At 33.6% G+C, this 12348-nt stretch overlaps 1 protein-coding gene across 1 annotated transcript in view; it reads left to right on the top strand.

Moving 5' to 3' along the window:
• The window catches only part of LOC126820970 (uncharacterized), a 57870-nt gene that overhangs the window by 14961 nt on the left and 30561 nt on the right, over positions 1-12348 (top strand). The window contains exons 15-19 of the mRNA XM_050549198.2: positions 1388-1516; positions 3244-3312; positions 4924-5012; positions 6633-6773; positions 6897-6978. Coding sequence (XP_050405155.1) covers positions 1388-1516; positions 3244-3312; positions 4924-5012; positions 6633-6773; positions 6897-6978 — 510 coding nt within the window. The remainder of the gene's footprint in view (positions 1-1387; positions 1517-3243; positions 3313-4923; positions 5013-6632; positions 6774-6896; positions 6979-12348) is intronic.

Below are 12348 nucleotides of genomic sequence, written 5' to 3'. Positions count from 1 at the left end.
TCCGACGTGGTTTCCCCTTGTCAGTGGTGCAGAACGGAGGGCCTGACAAGGACAGCTGTCTAGTCCTTCGGATGAGATGGAATTCGATATAAGAGTAGGCGATAGTGCCGCTGCCCGGGCAAAATTTCCCTCATAGCACACTGTATGGCATATGTCCGTCTTATTAGCCCAGTATAGGAGCAGAACAGTAGGACATTAAACCCCATTTCATTTCATTTCATTTCCTTCGGATGGTACAACAAACTGAGATCCCATATATAGCATTGCCAGTACATTAAAGATCCCCATGAAAGTTACAAATCGAAATAAGTATAGTCCCAAGTGTTCCTTTCCAGGCAAAATTTATCTTATAGCACACTGCATGGCATATGCTCATCTTCATTATAATTAGCCCGGTTGCCTGGTGAAAAGTAAAATGTCAACAAGCCCCATTTCATTTTGATGTAAATGATTTATATTTAGAATATAATTTTATCAAAGATTTTAGACAATTAAATTAATGTCCCTCATATGTTTAAAATATAAGATGAAAAAACTAGGATTCAATTAAATGTTTATTTTATTGTGTACCGTTTCCGCTGTAAGAACATTAAAATGACAGTGTTAAATTTATTACGCCCACATAATATATGTTTGTCAAAAGAATAGTCCAGAAATTAATGCTAGGAATATTTTAACCTATTTTAAGTAAATGTGCACTTGTGAATACCTTCATTCTACTATGCATTCTCAATTGTTTATTCATTATTCTAGGTTGGACGATTTTAATCTTAACAAAGTATGACCCTTGAAAGTTGCTTCTCAGATAATGAGTATATATATTCATATTGTCCTTTCAATATTCTTATAATGTTTCCTCTGTCTTTGGTTTATTGTGTAATCTTAAAGATGAATTCCTACCAAAGTATTTATAGGGTATTTATTTCCAATAACAGTACAACAATTTTAGTATATGAACATGGAGCTCTTGATGTATGGGTCAAATGGCTAACGGTTGTGAGAGACCTAAAATGTACAACAGCAAATAGACTCTGCGAATAATGACAAAATAGACAGCCATTAAAGACAAATATAAGCTGAAAATGGACCTTCCTCAGATTGGCTGCTTAGTAAAATGACAAACAATGGCTGTTTAAAAGAGATTTTTATGGCTTGGAGTATTTCCTTGTGTTAAAATGTTTTGAGGGGGATTTGAAGCAATCTTGTGATAGATAAATTAGTTTGAATATGTTTTTAGTCCAAATATATATCATCAAATCACACAGTTTGTACATGTTAAAGTATCTTTAAATATTTATTTTCTAATTACTGTATAATACTATATTCTAATACATAGATCAGAAATGTAATCATTAACATCACCTTGACTATATTACATCATTTGTAGGGTCATATGAATGGAATTATGTGTCTGCAATTTGACAAGAGACGATTAGTAACTGCAGGATTAGATAGAACCATTAGAATCTGGGATATCCGAAGTGGTCGCAGTATACATAAATTATATGGACATAAGGTCAGTTTTTCTTTCTTGATGGCACATGATCAGTTATATGCGTAACCATAACTTCTTGATGCTATACTTATTTGAGCACTAAATTTGGTTCTTTATACAGGTGGCTTAAAGGAGCTAAATCGCTAACATTTGGGACCTAGAAATTGACACAAGTGGGTCGCAACTCATATAATACTGTAATATGAATGTATATAAACTGATATACATTCAATGGTTTCCGTTTTTACTCTAATTTCAAATCAGTTATGAATGCAAATTTCTAGCGCCTGGTTATTCCAGTCTACATACGCCGTTTGGTTTGGTGCAATATGTCTAGCCTCGTTCCTCGAGTCTCTTGCTAGAACTGGGGCTAAAACGCATTATGGTACACGATTCGTGTACCAATGGTAAAATCTTTATTTTGTCTTAAATATTGGATATCAGAAGCCCATCTTTTTCCGGTAAGATCACAGCATCAATGTTGATTTAAATTGACAAATAATTTGTGTTTTCAATGTTGAAGATTTTGGATGATATTGAGTTAGAGACTTAGCTACTTTAAGGCCACTGATTGTAATGTGAATTCTTCAGACAATATTTAATTTTTTTCTGGCTAAATCTATGCTCAAATATGCTCAAATTGTTTGTTAAAAAACATTAATTAAACATACGTTATGCAATAGCCAAATCTGCCTGTAGGCCTGAAATGTTATATAAACTACTAATTAGATAATTAGACATTTGTTAACATGACAAGACCATAATCAACTCTCGATGCCATCGGATATCTCCAATATTAAGTAGATGAGAAAGGTTCAGACTTAGCATCGAACAACCTTCAAAGGCTAATATCTTTGCTCGCAATAGGGTAATTTTAATGAAATTTTCAATATATTCATTTTGCATTATCCATTTTCGAACTATTATAACAAGAATGGCCAGCTCTTTATCTAAATTTTACATTATGTATCTTTAAGAAAGCAAAACCAAAATATCAATGGCTGAGATTCAATTGAATTAAAAAGAGGCCAATCAAATTTTTTAACACTTATATTGTTTGCAGAGGATGTCCAGTGTTCGGACATTTTCAGTTTATCATATCTTTATAGGAATTGAATGAACCATCTCAGTCTCCTTAATGAGACATTAGCACTTTCTACAAGAAAATTAAATGTAATGAATTTCATTATGCAATGCAAAGTAAGCTTAGGCTAGTAATCAAGAATCCATTAACTGCATGGTCTACTTAGTGTTAAGAATTACACACAAAAATCTGATGAGCTTCTTGAAAACCACTATAGACTATAATGCATACGACTCATGCAGAATCTTAAAACATCTCTATCTCAGCGAGGAATTGGCAGATGTGTCTTAAACTTTCCATCCAGTGTAAGTAATTGGAATACCCACATCTACCCTCATATAACTGTAGATCAAATCACAGCAATTTTATTTTTACCGTCCTTTCCAAAAGATCTCCAAAGTTCTAAAGTCCCTTTAATTAACTGATCTGTTTTTATTTTTCTCCAAAAATTAAACTAAAATTAATCATGAATTTAAAACAGCTGACCTGACCGAGTTGCCCAAAAATTTATATAAACAGCTTTAAAATTTACGTAATTTGTCATTTCAAGATGATTTATATCTTTATAAGTGTTATTTTTCACACAGAATATTTTTTTTTATAGCAGAAGAGTAGCTTGTATTTTTAATAAATCTCTCTCTTTACTTGTTTTTACCGTTGTTAGGGTGGTATACATTGTCTTTGTTTTAATGATGACATCTTGGCTACTGGTTCATGGGATTGTACAGTTGTGGTAAGTTGGACAAGTTTCATTTTAAATATTTTTTAAAACTGACGAAACAAAATGATTATATATAAACCCTAGCTCATAATCCGCTGTACATGCAACTGTGGGCAGTCTGTGGGGAAATTTTAGTAAACCCATGCGTGAGACTTACGTGTCACTAGTGTGTATTCGGCACCGTTGAAGATCGGAGACTGGTCGTAAAGATTTTTTGTCCTGCACATATTAAATTTTCACCCTGTTTCTTGTGCCTGGTCTGCAAGTTACCAAACCCTATAATCTGTGTGGTGTCGAATCACATACAACAGGTCATGAGCTAGACTTTAGGTAGTTGACATTTCTATCAAACAAAAGGAAGTTGCATAACAGCTGACATTGTGAGCTGTCAGGGCGTTATATAACACCTAAATTTATATGATATGCATATAGTTGTTATTTTACTGTATCAGAAAGTAAGCAGCGAAATATGTATCTCAAGGTCGTCAAATTTGACAATTCCCCTTTAAGGTCGCAGAGATGTAAATAAGGTTAGATCACTTGATTGTTGGCGAGATTATGGGTAAGCATTGGGGCTAGGTTCAGAGTTAGGGTTAGGTTTGGAATTAGCACTAGCCCTGTTTACATCTCATGACCTAGGACGGAAAATTGAGCTGGCCTTATCATTGTCAAAGGTAAGGATTCAAAATAAGCCTCAAGGTCATCAAATTCAGCAATTCCTCTTTAGACAATATAATTGATTTAAACAATATTCAAATAAGATTGATAGATACAAATATTGTCAATGGTCAGGATTCAAAAACAAGCCAAAGGCTTATATTAATTCATCTCCTTAAACAAAATAATTAGACAAAATAATGACTACTTTTATAATAACTACCAGTTTATCTGTTTATCACTATTATAAATAATCATCACTTAAAAATGTGATTGTCAGCAATAAGGTGCAACCGGCCGTTAAATAAAGCTATTTTATATTTCATAGCATTCAAGCGCCAAAAGACCCAAGTGAATGTGCAGTACTTAAGGTGTTATTGAAATAGTTTTCAAACATACACTAGTAGTGCTCACATTGTTCAGTCGGTTGTGAATACAGTGGTGTAGCAAAAAGATTGTGAACCTTGATTCCTGACAAAAAACATTTTTAATGCAATAGAATAAAAGTGCCAAGTAGTGTCATTCGGGGTGGTATGCCCATATGCCCACACTTTTTTATACGTCCACAATTTCATGGTGATGTATATTGCTGTCACCCCTGTCCATTTGGATGTCTGGACATCCTATCAAATTTGTTTGTAGACACTTTAAACTTTACACTTACAATCCACAATTTTTATCTGATTTTGACGAAACTTAACATATATGTTTATACCAAAGATCTTAGTTCCTTTCAATTTTGTTGCATATCAGACTGTAACTTCCTGGATTATGGTCCCTGATTGTACGAAAAATCACGTTTTTAGCTTGTTCTCTGTCCATCTCTTGCAAATGCTGTGCGTATCTTGCATGGCAACCGCTTGATTTCTATTACATTAATATATATATATTCTTTATTTGTAAAGGTGTTGTAGATATGGAGTATGTAGTAATAATATTATTTATTTGTAAATTTATGTATTATAGATATGGAATATGTACCAGTATACAAAAATATCAGTATTGATTGGTCATAAAGATGGTATTTCCTGTGTACAATTTACTAATTCTTATATGTAAGGCATTAAACATGGCTATTCATTACTTAATCCAAAGTATTGAGCTCTTAATCTTAGACAGAATTTCAAGTCCAGCTTTTACCTGCCAGTGGTGGCATCTGCAGGGTTTACAAAGAAAATGTGTCTAGTCAATCGATCTTACTAAAAATTCAAGGTGCAATTGACTGTGTACACATTATCGTGCACTTAAAAGAACTCCTGACACGCCATTGTCCAGGTAAAATTCTCCTACCTTGCATAGCAACGATAACCATGGAAATGAAAGTTACTCTATGTTTGTCTTAACATGATCAAAGTATTGTGTTGATGAGACATTAAAACCCAGTTCCAGTCTCAGACAATACAAATTAATAATCATAAAATAGTAATTGAAATTTTCTTTATCAATGCCATATTGTTAGATGATGATGCTTCATATTGTTGTTGGACTTTAAGTGCTCTGCATCCTTATTAAATAGGGTGTTAATTATCCTGTGCAGAATAAAGTTTGGGTGGGATAATAAAATAGCTGGCATCATCAGTCCATCCATCCTTCTGAAGTATATCTCAAGATATCTTTATGAAACTTTGTACAAACTTTAACCTATTATTGTAAAAGTATGTGTCTTTGGCTACTTTGAAATCATTTTGTGTGTTTCCACGTACACAAATTTGATTTAGTTTTTGCTATATGAGGGCTAGCTGAAAAGTTCTAAGCTTGAAAAGGAGAGATCAATTGAGTTAAAACAAACATTTATCACTAACAAGTACAATCATTGAATAAATCATAGACATAAGAACTGCAACTATAGTGTTATTATTGTCTTTGTACCAGACCATCTTGTGAACCTACCCATTGAAATCACTAGAAATGGACAAAACTGGCTATAGGACAGTCATCAAGTACCTTAAAGTAACTTAAAGGACTAACCTCAATACAGATACATGCCGACATGGTCTCCACTTTAGGGGATGATGCCCCTTCCGTTTCCACGGTAAGGAGGTGGGCTGTGGAATTTAGGCATGCACAGAGAGAGAGAGAGAGCCTTGACGATGACCCACGTCCTAGAAAGCCATCAACAAAAAACATTCAATAAAATATTACTCGAGTGCATGACATGGTGATGGCTGATCGATAATTGACCACTTGACATATTGCCATGCAGTGTGGTGAGCATCTCTCATGAGAGGGTTGAGCACATTTTCGCCAACAAATTAGGAATGACAAAAGTTTCTACAAGATGGGTGCCAAAGGTCTTAACTGCAGAACAGAAACGTGTCAGATTCCTGACGTCCTGTGGCAGTCTGCGCCATTTTGAAGCAGATATAGATAATATTTTGGCCAGATTTGTAACCATGGGTGATACCTGTTTCCAAAAATAAAAGAGGAACTAGCCTGTTGTCATTTTCCTAGCAACGATGACGTCATGTCAGCAGTAAACAACTTTTTTAGGATGACTGAAGAAATTTCTTCCTGACCGGCATCCAGGCCTTGCAACATCGTTGGCAAAAGTGTGTACACCTCGAACTGGACTTTGTACAGATCTTTCACAGATAGGCTTAGAACTTTTCAGCCTTCCTTGAAGACTTAGTCTTCTAGTTTGATCTGATTTTTTTGTTTTTGTTTATTATTTCTAGAGTGACCGGATCATATGATAACACTGTTCGAGTTTGGTGCCGTAAAATCTACAACTGTTGTCATACAATACAACATAAAGGAGCTGTCAATTCATTTATGGTTGTTGATGATAATAAGATTATATCATCTTCAGCTGACATGTAAGTTGTGTCTTTATTATCCAGTTGTATTTGTTGATATAGATGATTTATTTGATTAAGATAACTTGAGAAAGCAACAATAGAAAAATTTGTTTAAATCTTCAATTGATCATTTAATTTCAGGTGTGTAAGATTAAGTAATCTATTTACTGGTGACTGTTTAAAGATATATGATAATGTTAATGCATCTATTTTATCTATTGTGGTAAGTAGTTTGTTTTATCTATTTGAATTTGTTCTTGTGTAAAAGAAAATGGGAGCGTTACCTTTTTTCTGGCAATTAGGTTTGAATCTTGGCATGGATGAGCTCAGAAAATCAATTGTAATTTTTTCAAATCAATTATTAGATATGTTAGATAACACTAGCTTTATATGTGGTGAAAGTGTAATAAGTCTTTATTTTTTTTATATTTTCGATGGCCTCCACTACATCAAGGTCTGACCTCTTGTAGTGGGATGTTGCATCAGGGGTCTACAAGTGACTTTTGACCTTATGATGTCAGACATTTGATTAACAAATCATCGTTGATGTTTCTAGTGGGATACCCACAGTTCTCTGCACCGCAACAGACCATTTCATTGGCTAAACGCGGGTTATATAACCACTATTCCAGATCCTAGTGTAGTAAAGATAAGTAGAGCGAAATTTTGAACTATAAAAAGGCAACGAAATATGATCTGTGGTTTAATAGATTGATATGTCTTTCATGTCTGAAGAAAAACCATGCGTCCATGGCCCTGTGTTCACATGATTGTAGGAATACAAATTCCTGTTCTCTTCATTGGTCACATAATAATAGGGAATATAGATATGGTATTACAGAATATGGTGTAGACAAGGACTACATAACGCAGTCAATAATTAGTTGCATTAATTGAAGAACAATATTATTCCTCAATTCGCCTCTATATCTTATAAGAACAATCCCATTTAATGCAGTAGGGCATTAAACCCCCTTTCATATCATTTCCATTTAATTCAGTAGGATCATAAACCCCAGTTCATTTCCATTTAATCCAGTAGAATCTTAAACCGCAGTTCATTTCCATTTAATGCTGTAGGATCTTTAACCCCAGTTCAATTCCATTTAATCCAGTAGGATCTTAAACCCCAGTTCATTTCCCTTTATAAATAATCCAGCAGGATCTTTAACTTCAGTTCATTTCCATTTAATCCAGTAGGATCTTTAACCCCAGTTCATTTCCATTTAATCCAGTAGGATCTTAAAATCCCAGTTCAATTCCATTTAATCCAGTAGGATCTTAAACCCCAGTTCATTTCCATTTAATCCAGTAGGATCTTAAACCCCATTTCATTTCCATTTAATCCTGTAGGATCTTAAACCCCAGTTTATTTCCATTTAATCCAGTAGAATTTTAAACCCCAGTTCATTTCCATTTAATCCAGTAGGATCTTAAACCCCAGTTCTTTTCCATTTATAAATAATCCAGCAGGATCTTTAACTCCAGTTCATTTCCATTTAATCCAGTAGGATCTTTAACCCCAGTTCATTTCCATTTAATCCAGTAGGATCTTAAAACCCCAGTTCAATTCCATTTAATCCAGTAGGATCTTAAACCCCAGTTCATTTCCATTTATAAATAATCCAGCAGGATCTTAAACCCCAGTTCATTTCCATTTAATCCTGTAGGATCTTAAACCCCAGTTCATTTCCATTTAATCCAGTAGGATCTTAAAACCCCAGTTCATTTCCATTTAATCCTGTAGGATCTTTAACCCCAGTTTATTTCCATTTATAAATAATCCAGCAGGATCTTAAACCCCAGTTCATTTCCATTTAATCCTGTAGGATCTTAAACCCCAGTTCATTTCCATTTAATCCTGTGGATTTTCATAAAATATACATCTGCTGTGTACATATTTCCTTTCCTTTTGTTATATAAAATCATGATAAAACTTCATAAAAATCTGATATAAAACAGACGTGCATGTGTTGTTTCATATTCTAGAATGTCATCTCCAACCAACTAATAGACTCTTTCTTAATGTACTTAAACAATAACATTCAAAGAATGTCAAATAGATATATACTGGTACTAATATCCATGCCAAATTTTTCTGGATTGAAACTTGTTTCTGGTTGTTAACTTAGTTTGTAGAAAACCAGAAAACATCAACACATCTCCCCTGTATTGCAATCCCTGAATTGGCTCCCAGTTCACCAAAGAATTAAGTTCAAGTTACTCCTCTGTGTCTTTCAAACTTTAAATGGTTAAGCTTCATCTAATATAAAAAGTCTTGAAGTTGAATGAAGATAGATTATTTTTAGTTGCAAGTATTGCTTGATGATGTTAAACTTAATGCAAGTGACAGGTTTGATTAAAGCTTGTGTTTGATCTTAGCAAGGGGGGTGGGTGGCCATCTAACGTGTCTGCTTTAGATCATAAGGCCTGTCATTGAGTTCAGTGGCATTGTAGTTGTACAGGATTTGGTTCGCTCGCCCCTCTCTCTCGCTCTCTCTCTCTCTCTCTCTCTCTCTGAGACAGCACCTTATTGGGCCACTGTGGTCCCCTATCCATTTAAATTTTAACAAATTAACATTAAATCAGTCCAATTATTCATCTTTCATTTATGTGCCAATTTATAGCTTTAGGATTGGAATTTTGCAAGGTTATTTAAACTATCTAAAATATTATGAATGACGAAAGGAAGAGTGTAATTTCATTCATGAAAATACCATGTACATGTACTTATTTTAGAACGGAGTTATTTTTGGTAATTAAATAAGAGTAGAGAGCTTCAATAAACTTATTTAAATTGCTTATATGTCCGCCCTCTCCTATTTTTTTCCCCCCATTTAAAACATTAGTAATAACTATTTCTGTTTGATTGGTGGTACTCTGGGTTACATGTTGAAAAAATTAAAGTGTTCATCAATCAGAATTATATGAAAACTGTCAAGGGTTATTATTGTTGTAAGGCTTAAAAGTCTGGAAACTAATCTTTTTGATGATTATGAACTGTGTGTATTGTAAATGTTTTACAAGATATACCGTAAAATAATTTTATCTAAAAACTTCTTTTGAAGAAATATATGATATGAAATGAATTGAAATGGGAGTTTAACGTCCTACTTTTTATGCCAACATGTGAAGGAGTACATAGGTTATCCTCAGTTTTTCATACCATCTGAATGACTAGACATTTTTTCTTTGCCTAGCCTACCAACCTATACCACTAAAAAAGAGGAAAACAGGCTTGAAAATGCTGAGCAAGTTTCTTTTCCAGCAACAGGAAATAATGCTTGGAACCGTCTAGTTAGAAAGCCAATGCCATATTAACTGAGCCAGCATGGCTCCCAGAGGTATACAGATGACTGATTTTATTGTTCTGCCTCAGGATGCCCTAAATTTTTACTGGAATTAAACTCAGCATATTGCCAGAATCATTTATTGGCATATATACATTGTTTGAATTTAAAGATACATTCCCATGAAAGTATTTATGTGCTAGTTATTTTCTATAATAACATTATATGGCAAATGTGGTGTAAAGAAAGTAGAGATACCCAATCACAGGACAAAAAAAATAAGGGGGTCACTAACTGGCAGCTGTTTGTTGTCCTCTTGAATGACATACAGAGTACATGGTTTTGTTGATTGAATGGATAACGGTTGTGAGAACAGTGAGAGACTTATAGACTTTGCTATTAAACAGTAGGAAAAGACATTGTCTGATAATCCGACAATTTACTTAGGCTTCAATGTTTATTGTACAAACAGAAAATGGACCCTCTCCTCAATCAAGTCCAGTGACAAAAAAGGCAGTTTAAATAGAATTTTACTGCTTGGGGTAGTTTTCTTCCAATTAGAATGTTTTGAGAGGTATTTGTAGCAAACTTTTGATAGATAAATTAGTTTGAATATGTTTTTACTCCAAATGTAATATAAAATCACACAGTTTGTACGTGGCAAGGTATCTTTAATAACCATAAAAAATATTTGTCAGATGCTTTGTTTTTATTTAATAGCCATAAAAATATTATAATGGAATTAATTATAGTACAATCTACAGGGACTTCTTGTACTGCCAATGGCGGCAGCGGCAATCATCAATGATATGTCAATTCTCTACGTCAGTGGAACGTAATAGTACATTGTCTATAAATTGGGTTTAATTGTATAGAATGGATATAGGATCAGTATAATAGAGTTAATTTAAGAATGTTAATTAGACAAAATACTTTATCTAATTAACTTCATTTTTTTCAAAGGTTACATGCAAATATAAATAAATAAATAATTAAGGGTGTATCCTCCACTTCAAATTCAGTTGTTAACACCCTGTTTCTTAATCAATGCACAAACAAGAATTTCTAAAGACAACAGTTCTGGATTTTTTTTTTTTTTAATGGATACTTATTTTTTCTATAATTTCCTGTAGCTAAGATAGATTATTGTCTAGATATACTATCACAGCAAGCAATTGTACTATTATTTACAAAATTTGGCATTGTGGAATACACTGCAGGTTATGATACATTAAGCATTGTGTGTCTTATATAAATTATATAAATTAGATATTGTGTATACATACCAATTTATATTACATAAAGCATTGTGTCCTATATCCTATATAAATTAGGTTTTGTGAATACACACCAATTTATATTACATAAAGCATTGTGTCCTATATCCTATATATATAAAGCAGGTTTTGTGAATACACACCAATTTATATTACATAAAGCATTGTGTATCCTATATATGTCCCATATATAAAGCAGGTATTGTGAATACACACCAATTTGTATTACATAAAGCATTGTATGTCCTATATATCCTATATAAATTAGGTGGCTAAGTGGGTATGCTGGCTCGCTAGCCTGGAGGTCTGGTGTTTGATCCCTGCATTGTCCGAAAAAAGTTCATCCAGATTTTCCGGCGTGGTTCCCCCTTGTCAGTGATGCAGGACAAGGATAGCTGTCTAGTCATTCAGATGGGCTGAAAAACCAAGGTCCTGTATACACATTGGCGTGCACGTAAAAAAGATCTCTTAACAGTTGGAATTCGATATAAGAGTAGGCCATAGTGCCGCTGTTTGGGCAAAATTTCCCTCATAGCTCACTGTATGGCGTATGCCAATCTTCATTAGCCCAGTTCGGAGCAGAACAGTAGGACGTTAAACCCCATTTCATTTCATTTCATTTCATTTCATTTCATATACATTTACATTTAGCATTGTGTGTCCTGTATCCTATATATCCTATATAAATTAGGTATTGTGAATAAGCCTACAATTTAAAGATGCATGATGTAAGAGCTAAATCTGTTTATAGCAGGTTTTTTTTTTCTTGCTTCAAATACAGATATATTGAGTGGATTAGACATTGTCTGCCATATCTTTGTTAAAGGTTAAAATGGAAAATAGAGATCCATTTATTATTGTAACAATGGCTCTTGTCAAATCTGCGAACTTTCATAACTTCATTTTGAGTAATTTTATTAAGATTTTCAATATATTCTTTTTCCATTATCTGTTTCTGAACTGTTATAGCAATAATGACCATGGGCGTGGATTTAGCCTTAGAATCGAAAGGTGGGGACAAATAGG

This window comes from Patella vulgata, chromosome 5 (assembly GCF_932274485.2).
Source record: "Patella vulgata chromosome 5, xgPatVulg1.2, whole genome shotgun sequence".
NCBI lineage: Eukaryota > Metazoa > Mollusca > Gastropoda > Patellidae > Patella > Patella vulgata.
Note: the sequence above shows the minus strand (reverse complement) of the source record. Positions and strands in the feature narration are given on the sequence as shown.